The 17,540-nt window shown below is 35.0% G+C and overlaps 1 protein-coding gene across 4 annotated transcripts in view; it reads right to left on the bottom strand.

Moving 5' to 3' along the window:
• COP1 (COP1 E3 ubiquitin ligase) overlaps positions 1-17,540 on the bottom strand; it is a 229,072-nt gene that overhangs the window by 168,572 nt on the left and 42,960 nt on the right. For all 4 annotated transcript variants that reach the window (XM_007451361.1, XM_007451363.1, XM_007451362.1 and 1 more), the window contains one exon: positions 5,433-5,490. In XM_007451361.1, coding sequence (XP_007451423.1) covers positions 5,433-5,490 — 58 coding nt within the window. The remainder of the gene's footprint in view (positions 1-5,432; positions 5,491-17,540) is intronic.

The following is a 17,540-nucleotide window of genomic DNA, read 5'->3' as shown; positions in this document are numbered from 1 at the left end:
CCAAAAAAAAAAAAAAAAAAAAAAAAAAAAAACACTAAAAGTAGAGTTACCATATGATCCAGCAATCCCACTACTGGGCATACATCCAGAGAAAACCATAATTCAAAAAGACACATGCATCTCAATGTTCATTGCAGCACTATTTACAACAGCCAGGACATGGAAGCAACCTAAATGCCCATCGACGGACAAATGGATAAAGAAGATGTAGTACGTATATACAATGGAATATTACTTAGCCATAAAAAGGAATGAAATTGGGTCATTTGTTGAGATATGGATGGATCTAGAGACTGTCATACAGAGTGAAGGAAGTCAGGAGAAAAAAAAATCATATATTAATGCATATATGTGGAAACTAGAAAAATGGTACAGATGAACTGGTTTGCAGGGCAGAAACAGATACACAGATGAGGAGAACAAACATATGGACACCAAGGTGGGAAAGTGGTGGGGGGGGCGGGTGGTGGTGGTGGGATGAAGTGGGAGATTGCGACTGACATATACACTAACATATATAATGTATAAAATGGATACCTAGTGAGAACCTGCTCTATAAAAAAATAAGTAAACTGAAATTCAAGAAAAAAAATCTTCCCTTTCACCACTGATCTGCATATCCACCTTCACCATAGGGTAAACTCTTCATTACCTTTCTGTTAGATTTTACATTTTTTATTGTGCCCGTTTTGTTACAGCAGTCTTAGGATACATTATAATAACTTAATGGGTAAATGCCCTTGTAATTATTATACCTCCACAGCATTCATTCTATAAATAACCATTAAAGTCAATTGGTCACACTCTCTACCGACCTTTAAAAAACACTGAGGATTTTTAATTGGAATCACATTAAGTTATGGCTATTGGTCTATTCAAAATGTTTATCAATTTCTTTAACCTATTTTAATATTTTTTATTTTCATTGAAATTTATACATTTTATTAAGACTGCTATTTTTACTAATATGCATCAGCACTAAGTAATTTTAATCTACTCAATATTATAATAGCCAATTTCAATTATATATTGTAACATACAGGATCTTTTTTATTTCTCTCTACATTTGCTGTCTTAAGTTTTTCCCAGTTTCTTGAGTTCAATACCTAGTTCATTTATTTTTATTCACATCTAAAAATGAATTAATTTAATGATACTATTTTTTAGGAAAATTCTGACCAAAATTTCATAAATTTTGATATATAATATTTTCATTAGCATTATTTTCTGAATTGTTTGTAGCAACGTCTGTATACTCTTTGACCCAAAGGTATTAAGAGAAGTATTTAGTTTTCTCTCTTCCAGATTGTCTAAGTAGTTATTTATTTGAGGTTCTGATTCAGAGAATGTAGATGGTACAATTTATTCTGTTTTAGAATCAATCCAGTTTTCTAAATGCTCTAAGATTACTATAAATAATGTATATCCCTTGATGCAAAGTATAAAGTGAGACAAGTACCTATTAAATCAAGTTTGACTCATCTCAAAGAAAAAAATCCAATGTCTTTATAATGATGTAAGAAAATCATGCGCCAAAGTGGCCTCTGTCATGGTTCTTACCTCATTTCTATTTTTCTCCTCCTTCCTCATTCCTCTCCAGTCATACTGGACTTTTGGACTGTGTCTGGCATTCTTGTACCTTAAGGCTTATGTTCTTATTTTCACTCAGCCTAGATCTTCCCGGAGATATTCACATAGCTTGCTCCCTCACCTCCTCTTTGTTCAAAGGTAATCTATTCTTATTACTATTAGTATCTCTCCAACTAGACTGAAAGTTTGGCTACAGCATGAATTTTTGTCTGTTTTGTTTTGGTTCAATAACCAGAGCCTATAATAGTGTCTGGTAAATAGGAGGTACTCAAAAAAACTTTTGGTTGAATAAATTAATATTTAAAAGCACCTGCCCTGAAGTCATAATGCCTGAGTTAAAATCTCTGTTATATTACCTTGGGCAACCTCCTCAACTTCTCTTTGCCCTAGTTTCCTCCTCAATAAAATAGAAAATAATAGTAATAGTACTTATCTTATAGGGAAATTCTAAGAATTAAAGTAGTTAATACATGTAAAGTACACTGAGTAATGTCCATGAATAGTAAATGTAAAATAAATGTTACCTAAATACTTTTGTTTCTACTTTAATTACTTCTTGAATTATACAGTAGGCCTTCCATATCCGCAGGTTCTGCATCTAAAAATTCAATCAAATGCAGACAAAAAAAATCCACACACACCCCTCCCCCCAAAAAAGAAGAAGAAATTCCAGAAAGTTCCAAAAAGCAAAACGAATTTGCAGCTGCACTGGCAACTATTTACACAGTATTCACATTGTATTTAAAACTTTTTATATAGCATTTACATTATATTAGTTATTACAAGTAATCCAGAGATGACAAGGCATATAGGAGGATGTGATACCCAGGTTATATGCAAATATACACCAATTTATCCAAGGATTTGAGCAACCTTGGATTTTGGTACCTGCAGGGGTTCCTGGAACCAATCCCCCATGGATACTGAAGGATGACTATACCTTAAAATCTCTTACCATGCTTAACTTTTAATCAATTTTTGAAAATTTCTAATAGGTTTTGCTTTATATAAATACCAATGCTTTAGATTATGTCACACAAATTACTACTTTGTGGGATTATACCTTTCATTATGTGAAAACCTGTATCTGTCTTCTATGATTTTTTCCTTGAGTTCTACTTTGGTCTACTCTTCTTTCCTTCTTTGTTGTTTGTTTGTTTTTGTTGTAGTCCTTACCATTCTTACATTTGCCAGGCTTATCCTCAACTACTCCTTTGTTTTCAAGTCTTTCTGTGTCAATCTGTTTTAAGTCTGTCTCTTCTAAAGAGTATACCTAGAAATGAAGCCTAAGGACTTTGGCACAATATGTCACATTAGTTCTATCACATAAGCACTAGTAGGTTTTCCTCCTCAGCAACTTCCCTGTCCTCCAGCAGATACTAAGGTTGGAGTCTCCTGAGAGACCCAGACTACTTCATCCAAAAGCATGCTTTTACTCTACATACAGTGACTCATATGTTAGGTGGGCTTCCTAAGTATTCTTTTTATCTTTACAAATTCTTTTTAAGTTTTCAGTGTGAGGATAGCAATATGTCAATGGGATTTCTAGTGGGTGGAGGCTGGAGGGATTACATTGGCTTAGTGTACAATCTCAAACCAGGAGCCTCCTTTATTATATGCCAACAGTAAAAATTTAAAAAAAAAAACACTATTCTGATTGCTTTTTTTTTCTATTCAATTTCTATTATTTCTAGCTTATGGAATTTGCTAGAAATTCCAAATCAATGTTCTATAAATGGCAATAGTAGAAAATCTTCTCTGTTCCTCTATGTAGACTTTGTCAAAGCCCTGCAGCCAAAGACCAATAGGGACACACCTGTAGTTGAACAAATTTTATTATTGCTCATTGCAATGAAGAATACAGCACACTACAGGTTAAGGTAAGAGGATGTTACAAACTACTTATAGGATATAGGCCCATGTTAAGTGATTTGGGGGAGGGTTCAAGGAAGTAAGGCTTTGCTCTGGATTGGACACTGTCAAGAAGTGGGGATAATTCTGTGATTGAGTACCTTAATATATCTTACCTAGACAAACAGAAAACTACAGTGAGACTAAAGTTGTAATTAGTAAAGAAACAGCAACTGCTCATATCAGCCATGATAGAGGTGTGTTTGGTATTTTATGTGGCTTACACAGTGACTTCTTTTTGTATGTGCTTAATAAATTTATGAAGTGATCTCGGTTTTTGCTTCATTTCATCACCGTCCCAGAGTGACTATGTCTGATGTTGATGTTCTGTGAGATTATGTTTAAAAGGAGAACATCAAGGCCCAGCTGTGAATGCCAAGCCTGTTTCCAGATTCAGAGACTGCTTTTCCTGTTCAAGTTCTTAAGGATGTTTCAATTTGATTTTTTTTTCTTTTTTTTTTTTTTCAATTTAATTCTTAAAAATTTCTCCTGATATATCCCATTGTCTTATTTAAAAAACACCTAGGGCTTCCCTGGTGGTGCAGTGGTTGAGAGTCCGCCTGCCGATGCAGGGGACACAGGTTCGTGCCCCGGTCCGGGAAGATCCCACATGCCGCGGAGCAGCTGGGCCCGTGAGCCATGGCCGCTGAGCCTGCGCATCCGGAGCCTGTGCTCCGCAACGGGAGAGGCCACAACAGTGAGAGGCCCGTGTACCGAAAAAAACAAACAAACAGACAACCAAAAGACCTAGATTTGGTGTTTTCATGGCTGTTCAGAAACAGATACAAACCAATCTATAAACTTACTATAAAAAAACAATAGGCCAAATCCAAGCATGCAGTTGAAGATAACACAGGATATACAGAGTAGTTACACAAACTAACCATAAAAGTAATAGAGGCAGTTATTTAAGTAGTGGGGAAAGAAAAACACAAATAAAAGCTGTATGATCAGAAAGAATTTCCTTTCCACTTTGATAAAAATAACTGCACTATCACATAAAATGAATATACAAATGAATATGCCTCATTTGAATGCCTTATGTTTTTTTCCTTTTAAGGAAAACAGGATATTATAAAGGATAATGGAAGGACAATTTGTAAAATCTGAGTAAGATATAGGGATTAGATAATAGCACCATATCAACATTAACTTCTTGAATTTTAAAGTTATACTGTGATTACATAGGACAATATCCTTGTTTTTAAGGAAATATACACTGGGGTATTTAGATAAAGGAACATTATGTCTGTACCCTGCTCAAACATCCAAAGAAAAAATTTTATGTGTGTATATATAAAAGAGAGACAGAATGAGAATGATAAAGCAAATGTGATCAAATGTTAACATCTGGATAATCTGCATACAGAATATAAAGGAATTATTTTTTACCATTCTTGTAACTTCTAAGTCTGAAGTTATTTCAATGTGAAAAGTTTAAAAAAAAAAAAGTCTGGCCTCAAAATTATATTTGACAAATATCAGCATCCCCAAATCAGAGATGAAGACAGTAAAAATAAAAATAATCATACAATTAATTAAAGAAAAGGAGAAGCCAGAGTCTATTTTACTCAAGCCTGTAGTTTACTTTCCACAGAAAAGCTACATGTTTCAACATAATAATGGGTAATAATTACAACTTTCTTATCTCTGAGAGAAACAATGCCCTGATTACTCATAATTTCCTCTTATCGTATTTCCTTCCTCTCAAGGTCTGATGTTACCAGTATATTAAAAAAAAATTTAAACCCAGTGATGAGCAAATATATATCTGATTATGTATCAGAGCTATTCAAGTCCTAATCAATGCCACAGCATTCAAAACAGCTGTCTTTATGACAGGACATTCCAGTAAACTCATCTGTGATTTTACAACTCAGGTGATTATATTTATGATACCACTATAACATACTGTTAGATGTATCATTTACCTGAGAACTGCCACTGAAACCTGGAGGTTGGCTGTATTCTGTGGAATCAATAATACTACTGCAAAATGAAGAAAGAAAAATGTGATTTCAGTTTTTACATTCTCTTAGCAACAGAAAAAGTAAATCTAAAATATATCATATATAAATCCAATATTTCTCATTTCTAAGCAAAGAAAATATTTATTACCAATAATTGAATTAGACATCAGATAAATACATATCCCATAAACAAAAAATTAGTAAATATTTAAACAATTTACCACTTCATCCCACCACCTTAAATGTACCCACCTTGAAAGAACGTCAGTAGGGAATAATCATAAGATAGGTGTATATATAGAAGTATTTCCTACAATTTCATTTTCAGATAGGTTAATAAGTTGTTTGAACTCTAAGGAAAAGAGGACTTAGAATATTGGGAAAAGAGCACAAGCATGCAATCAAAAGCTATGGTTAACAGGTCCTGTTATGACACTAGAGCTAGTGCCCTTGGACAAATACCTTATAATAACTGTTTCCTTAACTGCAAAGTGAGATGAGTGGAAACTAGCTATCTCTAGCTATATCTAGAGTCCCTTCAAGCTCCAAAATGTTATGATAATCACCTCACGTGAAAGAAAACTATCAAAGGAATGGAAGAAATGGTAAAATACCAATTAATCTTTCTTTCATAACCCAAAATCTATATTCTAATTACTTCTGCCCTAGTGGAACATAATCTATTTTCTCCATTGGTTCTTTCTATTTGATTATATTCTCTGTGCATTTTCCTACCTAACCCTAGAAAAACCTCTAGAAGTCCCGACTAGCTTTTCTTCCTAAGAGTTCCATCTTACCATATCTATCTTATCACGTCACTCTTACCTCCCTCCCTTCTTTAAATAAATTAGCTTATGAAGACTATTAACACCTGAAAACGATAACTTCTGCATCAACCATGATAGATCAACAGTTTTTTACATTTTTAAAAATTCTTCCCTATTTCTACTATAGAAATATTTATATTTTTGTCTACTCTAATGAAATTTAAGCAATTAAGTGTACTAATTTCAGTGTGTCTCTTTACATAAATATACAAATCATTATTCACTTTAGTACTCAAATAATCACAAAGTTTATAATATGAGAGGCACTCTTAAGAGTACAGAGTGGGTTTGAATTTCACCTGTTAGCAGCTAAATGACTCTGGGCAAGTTATTGATCTTATTTGGCCTCTAGCTTCTCCATCTGCTAAATGAGTAAGATACTTCAGAGAGGTATAAGATTTAATTAAGTGGGTTAATTTCTCAGTATGATGCCAAAAAACGGTAGATGTTCAATAAATTTTACCCTCTATGAATAAAATTCGTCAATAACATACAACCTTATGCTTTCAAAAATATAATAAATGAGATGCAACTGTCTTCACAGTAGTCTTTTTTTATAAAGCAATACATAATAATAGATATTCAGTGATCTTAACCGTTCCTATAGTAAGACTTATGTAAGAAAGACCCTTCAAAGCACTTATACTACAAATTAAAGAATTAACCCAATCTTGTAATGAATTTCTTTTGATGAAATATAACCAATGCTCACTTTCCTTGCACAGAGTCATGAACTGATATGACAGGATCACATGCTATTTTCAGTATACTCTAACCAGGGACTAACAGGGCTAAAAATGAAGAAATGCCACACATTCAAAACTCTGTGTTCCTGGGTCAGAATGGCCATCATCCAAAAATCTAGAAACAATAAAGGCTGGAGAGGATGTGGAGAAAAGGGAACCCTCTTGCACTGTTGGTCGAAATGTAAATTGATACAGTCACTATGGAGAACAGTATGGAGGTTTCTTAAAAAACTAAAAATAGAACTACCATAAGACCCAGCAATCCCACTACTGGGCATATACCCCAAGAAAACCATAATTCAAAAAGAGACATGTACCACAATGTTCACTGCAGCATTATTTACAATAGTCAGGACATGGAAGCAACCTAAGTGTCCATCGACAGATGAATGGATAAAGATGTGGCACATATATACAATGTGGCAATAGATGTGGCAATGTGGCAAAGATGTGGCAATATATACAATATTACTCAAGAAATGAAATTGAGTTATTTGTAGTGAGGTGGATGGACCATTCTGTCATACAGAATGAAGTCAGAAAGAGAAAAACAAATACCATATGCTAACACATATATATGGAATCTAAAAAAAAAATGGTTCTAATGAACCTAGGGGCAGGACAGGAATAAAGATGCAAACGTTGGGCTTCCCTGGTGGCGCAGTGGTTGGGAGTCCGCCTGCCAATGCGGGGGACGCGGGTTCGTGCCCCGGTCCAGGAGGATACCACGTGCCGCGGAGCGGCTGGGCCCGTGAGCCATGGCCGCTGGGCCTGCGCGTCCAGAGCCTGTGCTCCGCAGCGGGAGAGGCCACGGCAGTAAGAGGCCCCCATACTGCAAAAAAAAAAAAAGATGCAAACGTAGAGAATGGACTTGAGGACATGGGGAGAGAGAAGGGTAAGCTGGGTCGAAGTGAGAGAGTAGCATTGACATATATACACCACCAAATGTAACATAGCTAGCTAGTGGGAAACAGCTGCATAGCACAGGGAGATGAGCTGGGTGCTTTGTGACCACCTAGAGGGGTGGGATAGGGTGGGTGGGAGGGAGACGCAAGAGGGAGGGGATATGGAGATATATGTATGCATATGGCTGATTCACTTTGTTATACAGCAGAAACTAACACAACATTGTAAAGCAATTATACTCCAATAAAGATGTTAAAAAAAAAATCTGTGTTCCTTCCACTAATGAAACCTAATTCCCTATTATCTGTATAAACATTAATAAAATTATGAAGCTGCACATTTAGAGGTTGATAGAACAGAACTATTTCTAGATATAATTATTTTATGGTGTTGTAATTCAGACTTTTTGACTGCAGGCTGGAACAATGATATTGATATATCAATGTATATAGTGAGATAAATTACATTTCAAATACATGTTTAAAAACAGTACTCATCAGATTGTTGAAGGTATTGAAATTACAGGTTTTTTTTTTTTTTTCCTTGCGTTATGCGGGCCTCTCACTGTTGTGGCCTCTCCCATTTGCGGAGCACAGGCTCCGGACGCGCAGGCTCAGTGGCCATGGCTCACGGGCCCAGCCGCTCCGCGGCATGTGGGATCTTCCCGAAACGGGGCACGAACCCGCGTCTCCTGCATCAGCAGGCGGACTCTCAAGCACTGCGCCACCAGGGAAGCCCGAAATTACAGGTTTTAAACAGTATTTTATTAATAATAACTGCAGAGTTTGAAATTTATTTTATTTCAGATCTTAATCTTATTCACTAAGGAAATTTATTAATGCATATACAACTGCAACAGAAGCAATCTGAAAAAATAAATCCCTTTAATTCTACTTTTTAAAATGTGTGTGTGTATGTGTGTGTGTGTGTGTGTGTGTTTCTATGTGTGTATAAAGTAACATGATTAGAAGAGAACATTAGAAAGCACTTTCTGGGCTGGGTTCTCTTGATTCTGGTGCTATTCTACTGCTTATCTCTGAGTTAGCCACAATCCACAGATGGTAATGACAACAGCACTATTAACAGCTATCATTTATTGAGCATTTACTTACCATGCTGTAGGCACTGAGCTAAGTAATTGAAACTTCATAACTCAGGTAGACACTATTATTCCCATTTCTCAAGTGAGGAAACTCAGCCACTGACAGATTATACATTTGGCCCAAGTTAACAAAGTTAGCCAATAGCAGAGTTAGGATTCAAAGCCATGGAGTCAGGTTCTAGAGTCTACACTGAACCACCATGCTATGCTCCCTAGGCACATCATACTCTACAACTGAAGAGTGAGGAAATCCTGGATTAGCCCAACCCACTTCATAGACATAATTTAAGGAGAAAAGTGAAAAAAATGGCAGCCTATAAATATGAGAGTCATCAATTATTTCAAATAAATGTCAAATAAATAACTTCAAATTATTTCAAATAAGTTATACAAATAAAGCCACCAAAAAATGGCAAGGGCAAGAAGAAAATTTCAAGATAGTAACTAAAACTGAGTTAGGAATAATACACTTTATTCATGATGGGGAAAATAAGATGATAAAAAAATTCTTAATGTTCTTGCTGGTGACAACGAGGAGCTCAGCTAAAAACATATGAAAACTATACAGCTGTTAATCCAAGTTACAAGGGAAATTCACAGTTATGCAAGTAGATGTCACAAAACTACTTACTGTCAGTTAAACTATTTGCTTCCAAAAGCAAAGATATACTTTGTAATTAAAAGATAGACTTTTACAAATGAACTTATATACAAAACAGAAACAGACTCACAGACATAGAAAACAAATTTATGGTACCAAAGGGGAAATGGGGGGGAGGGATAAATTAGGAGTTTGGAATTAACAGATACACACCACTATATATAAAATAGATAATCAAGAAGGACCTACTGTACAGCACAGGGAACTATAGTATTTTGTAATGACCTATAAGGGAAAAGAATCTGAAAAAGAATATATATGTATAAGTATTTATGTGTGTATATATACGTATTTATGTATTTGTATATATATGTATGTGTGTATTATGTGTATATATGTGTGCGTGTGTGTGTGTGTGTGTGTGTGTGTATATATATATATATATATATATATATAAATAACTGAATCACTTTGCAGTACACCTGAAACTAACACAACATTGCAAATCAACTGTCCTTCAATTAAAAAAAAGAAATAAAAAATGTTTAAATAAATAATTTAAAAAAGACTGTTAAGTCAATTTCACATATAAGCTATATCTATAAATGAATAGGAAGCTAAAAGAAAACTGTTTCTTGGTAAAAACAGCAGGTAACTAGTTTTAGACTGGGCTTTTACTTGAAAAAGGATAATTCACATTCAAATATCAATAGGCACAAAATTAATAGAGGATTTTAATATGTGAGCAAAATAAAATGTATTTAAGGCTGAACATAAAGAAAATAAAACTATGAGGTTTTTAAATAAATAATGGAATTGAATGAACCCCCCCCAAAAAATCTGTGTACACACATGAAATTAGACTAACTACTGTCACTGATTTGTTTTTCCATTAGTATAAACTTAAAACAAAATAAACTCTACATTCAATAAACAATATAGGGCTACTGCCAAACCCCGTTCCTTTCCAGTATTCTACATAAAATTACTGAACCAGTTTCCCAAAACTGAGCAACGTGAGAAACATGTAACATGAAAATAATCTGATTTATAAATTTTAATAATGACTAATTAAAACCAAATATGATTTTAATTTTTTTTAAATAGTAAAGTTTGTGACTGTTTTATTCCCTTTCTACCAAGGCAGTAATCCCCGTTATTATAAACAGATAAAAGCTAAATCACTTGCTCTCCTCAAAATAATGCTTTTCTGTCACTTACTTAACATAGAAGCATTGAATTTCACATTAATGGTAAATGCCACTTACTAAACAACCAAAATTTTCGCGGCCCCAGTTTTGCAGACACCTCAGGAGATACCAGAAATCACTCTTCAGTTTTGATTTTTCCTTTCTAATTCCACATACCCTTTAACATTTGACACAACTATTCAAACAAATCATACAAAATCAACATGACTCATCTATTGAGTGTTACCATCTACTGAGTGCTTATTATGTGTCAGGTATTATTCTCTCATTTCTTTAAACGTATTACCATGTTTTATCAGTCAAGACAGGTATTATCATCCGCATTTTAATAATGAGAAAACTGAGGTGTACAGAAGTTAATAATAAACTTGCCTAAGGTCAAACTGCTAATAAGGTGTGGAATTGAAATTTGAACCTAGGCAGTATAATTCCAGAATCCTTATGTAAGACTGCCAAAGTGACATATGTTTTCTCTTCTGGAAGAATCACTGCCCTGCCATTTTTGAACTATAAGTTTCTATTGATCTTTTTCTGATGTTTTATTATTTACTTGTTGATCTCGAAAACCGTTTTACCTCCCAAGGTTTTACAGGCTCCAGAGTAAGGATGTCTGCTTCAGAATACTGATTATGCTACTAACTATGTGATGCTGGGCAAATTGCTTCATCTCTATGACTCAACTACCTCATTTGTAAAATGAAAAGGACACAGAGCATTTATTCTGAGGGCTATATGAGATAACTAATACATGTAAATTACAAAACAGCACCTAATACACATAGGTATGTTACTCTGACAGTTACAACTTTTGCAAATGTAGTTCTCTAGGACAGTAATAATTCCTGATTTTGATGCAAAATTCATTTGAAAATTAACATGAAATCTTTTCTTCTACAGTGTCTCGGACTCATTAGAATAGACAGTACTACTACTCATCTTGTGGTATTTGTACGAATTTCAACAAGATAGTACAACAAATTTTACACAACAGATTTTATACAAATAAACATCGGTGATTTCAATGGCCTTTTCAGCAATATAGAGTTTGGTTTTTAAAAATACTGGGCTTGGGACTTCCCTGGGGGTCCAGGGGTTAAGACTCCACGCTCCCAATGCAGGAGACCCAGGTTTGATCCCTGGTCAGGGAACTAGATCCCGAATGCCACAACTAAGAGCCTGCATGTCACAACTTAAAATCCCGCATGCCCTAACGAAGATCCTGCAACTGAGATCCGAAGCAGACAACTAAATAACTAAATAAATATTTTTTAAAATAATAATAAATAATAAAATTAAAAATATATATATAAATATTGGGCTCAAAAAACTTACATAAAACCATATGATCATCTCAATAGATGCAGAGAAAGCTTTCAACAAAATTCAACACCCATTTATGATAAAAACCCTCCAGAAAGTAGGCATAGAGGGAACTTACCTCAACATAATAAAGGTCATGTATGACAGACCCACAGCCAACATCGTCCTCAATGGTGAAAAACTGAAACCATTACCACTAAGACCAGGAACAAGACAAGGCTGCCCACTCGCACCACTCTTATTCAACATAGTTTTGGAAGTTTTAGCCACAGCAATAAGAGAACAAAAAGAAATAAAAGGAATCCAAATTGGAAAAGAAGAAGTAAAGCTGTCACTGTTTGCAGATGACATGACACTATACATAGAGAATCCTAAAGATGTTACTAGAAAACTAATAGAGCTAATCAATGAATCTGGTAAAGTAGTAGGATAAAATAATTAATGCACAGAAATGTCTTGCGTTCTTATACACTGATGAAAAATCTGAAAGTGAAATCAAGAAAACACTCCCATTTACCACTGCAACAAAAAGAATAAAATACCTAGGAATAAACCTACCTAAGGAGACAAAAGACCTGTATGCAGAGAATTATAAGACACTGATGAAAGAAATTAAAGATGATACAAACAGATGGAGAGATTACCATGTTCTTGGATTGGAAGAATCAACATTGTGAAAATGACTATACTACCCAAAGCAATCTACAGATTCAGTGCAATCCCTATCAAACTACCACTCGCATTTTTCACAGAACTAGAACAAAAACTTTCACAATTTGTATGGAAACACAAAAGACTCCAAATAGCCAAAGCAATCTTGAGAAAGAAAAATGAAGCTGGAGGAATCAGGCTCCTGGACTTCAGATTATACTTCAAAGCTACAGTACTGGTACTGTATGGTACTGGCACAAAAACAGAAAGATAGATCAATGGAACAGGATAGAAAGCCCAGAGATAAACCCATGCACATATGGTCACCTTAATTTTGATAAAGGAGGAAAGAATATACAATGGAGAAAAGACAGCCTCTTCAATAAGTGGTGCTGGGAAAACTGGACAGCTACATGTAAAAGAATGAAATTAGAACACTCCCTAACACCATACACAAAAATAAACTCAAAATGGATTGAGACCTAAATGTAAGGCCAGACACTATCAAACTCTCAGAGGAAAACATAGGAAGAACACTCTTTGACATAAATCACAGCAAGATATTTTTTGATCCACCTCCTAGAGTAATGGAAATAAAAACAAAAATAAACAAATGGGACCTAATGAAACTTAAAAGCTTTTGCACAGCAAAGGAAACCATAAACAAGATGAAAAGACAACCCTCAGAATGGGAGAAAGTATTTGCAAATGAAGCAACTGACAAAGGATTAATCTCCAAAGTTTACAAGCAGCTCATGCAGCTCAATATCAAAAAAGCAAACAACCTAATCCACAAATGGGCAGAAGATGTAAACAGATGTTTCTCCAGAAAAGATATACAGATTGCCAACAAACACATAAAAGAATGCTCAACATCATTAATCATTAGAGAAATGCAAATCAAAACTACAATGAGATATCATCTCACACTGGTCAGAATGGCCACCATCAAAAAAATCTACGAACAATAAATGCTGGAGAGTGTGTGGAGCAAAAGGAGCCCTCTTGCACTGTTGGCGGGAATGTAAATTGATACAGCCACTATAGAGAACAATATGGAGGTTCCTTAAAAAACTAAAAATAGAACTACCAAACGACCCAGCAATTCTACTACTGGGCATATACCCTGAGAAAACCATAACTCAAAAAGAATCATATACCACAATGTTCACTGCAGCTCTATTTACAATAGCCAGGACATGGAAGCAACCTAAGTGTCCACTGACAGATGAATGGATAAAGAAGATGTGGCACATAGATACAATGGAATATTACTCCACCATAAAAAGAAACGAGATTGAGTTATTTGTAGTGAGGTGGATGGACCTAGAATCTGTCATACAGAGTGAAGTAAGTCACAAAGAGAAAAACAAATACCGTATACTAACACATATATATGGAATCCAGAAAAAAAAAAAAAAAGGTCATGAAGAACCTAGGGGCAAGGTGGGAAAAAGACGCAGACCTACTAGAGAATGGACTTGAGGACACGGGGAGGGGGAAGGGTAAGCTGGGACAAAGTGAGAGAGTGGCATGGACACATATACACTACCAAATGTAAAATGGATAGCTAGTGGGAAGCAGCCGCATAGCACAGGGAGATCACCTCGGTGCTTTGTGACCACCTGGAGGGGTTGGATAGGGAGGGTGGGAGGGAGGGAGATGCAAGAGGGAAGAGATATGTTGATATATGTATATGTATAACTGATTCACTTTGTTATAAAGCAGAAACTAACACACCATTTTAAAGCAATTATACTCCAGTAAAGATGTTAAACAAACAAAAGATTAAAGAAAACTTCAATTCCTAAAACCCAAAACTATGAAAATCAAACACTTTTTGTAACTTTTTGAAGTGAAAACCTGACCTGAACAGATTTTGATACCGTTTGTCTCACTGACTGCTAACATGCATGCTTCAATGCTGAAATATTAATGTGCTTGATTATATGGAACCGCGTTTTACTCCTCCTCCAGTATATGTAATATATGGCATATGTACTGTGTTACCTTTCTAAATTGGGGAGGGAAGGGTATGGGGGCACAGACATAACACTACATAATGAAACACATCTGACTCCAAAGGTTTCCCAAAAAGGTTATGAAAACCTATATATCATACAAGCTTTGGATTTACTTCAGGAACATAAGGGTAGTTCAATAATAAAAATATTGGGCTCCAGAGTTCATATCTATGATCTTTAGGAAAAGAGATTCAATTTATTCTTCAAAGAACAGAAGTTATCAGAGTATTTCAAATATCCAGGAAAAACTTCCTCCAACACCCTTTGTCCCCTTTTAATGGCAGGCAGATGGTTAGAAAGGGTTATAGATATACAGTACATAGGAGGACTGTATGAACCTCATATTATGCTGCCTTTTAAAAGGTCTGTAATTCCATAATATTACTAAAGTTTAAAAAGAAAAGCAAAAGGGCAATTCATTTTAAAGTTTTCATTATAAGACCTTCCTCAGGGAGAAACTTACTGCTGGCAGATGTGAAAAGCACATGTGATGGAAAATTTCTGAAAGATGGAACAGGTCTGAATCTACTGCTTACTGCCTTTGGAAGTAAATAATTTGCTTGGTAGAATTTCAGAAACAGAATAATAAGCTCAAAAGAAAAAGACTGACAAAACTCATTTGTCTCCAACAAAGCTAATAAAAGTCCAAGTTTGTTAGGCTAAGTGCTGCATTTGACTCCATTATATTCTAACCACTTATCAATGAGTGGGAATAGTTATAATAGTTACAGTTTAGTTATAATTCACAGAGGAGAAATTTTTAATTATCAGATGATGTAATTGCCACAAATCTTACTGTTACAAAAACCCAGGTCTCTGAAATCATCTCAGAAAAAGGTTTTAGAAACAAAGTAGAGGAAGCATTCCAAAAACAGCAACAAGAGATTCAAAGGTAGAGGATCTGAATGGGAAAAATATACTAGAACTTGGGTAGAGGAGAGACAGTAAACAGCAGAAACAGAAAATGGTGACAGCACATGAAATTTTATGCTTGCATTCAATTATTCTTACATCTAAGCTAGGGTTACAATGTATAGCTTTGGTTTTCCCAGCCTCTCCCATCCCTGACCTCCCAGAATCAAGGTATACCTATAATAAGCAAAGGGGTGAAAAGTTTCCTACATGACTCTAACCTGAAAGTGCAAAAGGCCATAAGCAAGAGGGTCTAATCACAGTAATATGAATGGAATCAACAGGGAATGGCTGGTAAATACCAATAATTTGCTTCCTTCCAAGAAACTTAATTTTAACTGTTTTGGCTCTCTCAAGCCCAGGAACATAACTCGAGGCATTTTTAAGACATTACAGAAGGATATGTAACTTTACAAAGTAGAGAGTAAAATAAATAGAAAAATTTACCCTATCTTCCCCCAAAATGAAATAAACTTAAGATAGTTATAAAACTTTAGTGTTGAATGTCAGAGCTTTCTTTTATGAAAAAGAAAATAAATATATCTTACTTAGAGATTTTTAAAACACGTCAGTAATACAGACATATTCACTGCCCACTAAACCAGTATTTACATATTTTTAAAGTATGATCCTCCAGGCCTACATGTGAATCTCAGGAACTCACCTCAGACCTAATGATCAGATTTGGGGGGTGGGGTTCAAAAATCTGCATGTCAAACAAGAGGTTTGGTTGATACTCACGCACATCGAAATCTGTCCTATTCACACCTCAGATTTCAGAATTAGAAAGGACTGGTAGTATCTTCACCAAGCAGTGACAATTACAGTTTATAACAAGAACCCAAAGATGTTTTTCAAAAATCCTGAAATACCTACTTACCAAACATAATTACTAAAGTTTTAAAGTTAAATGCATTTTGATTATTTTAATTACTGGAATCAAAAAGTCTATTTACACCATATTTTAAGCAGAATAATTAATTTGACAGCATAACTTATTTTCCATCCTTTACATAACCATGTGAGCAGAGTTTTAGGGTCTGCCATATTCACAACTGTATCTCCAGTGCCTAAAACTGTGCTTTATACATTCCTGATACACCTCCAAAAACTGGCTGAGTGACTGAAGAATTCTTCCAATATTCTAAATAAAGGAAATTGAACTATTTGAAAAAAATTTTTCATTACTTGCTGAAATTCTATTACCTATCAAATTAATGAGAAACTACAGATGTATGAAGAGTACCCTTTACATTATTGCCAAGGAAATTTGTTTTCTGTGTTTGTGTTTCTTTGTGTTTGTTCAAGTTGAAAATTCCATAAGATTCTTCAGTATCCTCCATCGCCTATGGCATCAAATTCAAATCCTCTGCATGGTATAGGGTCAGAGTTAAGGCAAGTAATCCTCAGTACTCGCAACAATAAATGCAAGTGTAGCAGAGATTTCTTAAGATCTGTTCATAATCATCTAACCTTGGAAATACAAGTCCCCTATATACGAACCTCCAAGTTGCAAACTTTCAAAGATGCAAACGTGTTCACATGTCCAATCACATAAGTTAGTTCACGTGTCTGGTGTACACTGTCACACGCATGCCTCCTCTATAAGTGGCTGTGCTTTTGTGTACTTTACTGTACAGTACTGTATAGAGTACAGTAGTACAGTATCTTTATTTCAAGCCCAGGATGTCCAGAAGCAATGGTAAAAGCAGTGGTGATGTAGCTGATACCGCTAAGAATCACCAAGAGAGACAAGAGGAAGAAGAAGT

The sequence above is a fragment of the Lipotes vexillifer genome, unplaced genomic scaffold (genome assembly GCF_000442215.2).
Source record: "Lipotes vexillifer unplaced genomic scaffold, Lipotes_vexillifer_v1.1 scaffold1113, whole genome shotgun sequence".
Classification (NCBI taxonomy): Eukaryota; Metazoa; Chordata; class Mammalia; order Artiodactyla; family Lipotidae; genus Lipotes; species Lipotes vexillifer.
Note: the sequence above shows the minus strand (reverse complement) of the source record. Positions and strands in the feature narration are given on the sequence as shown.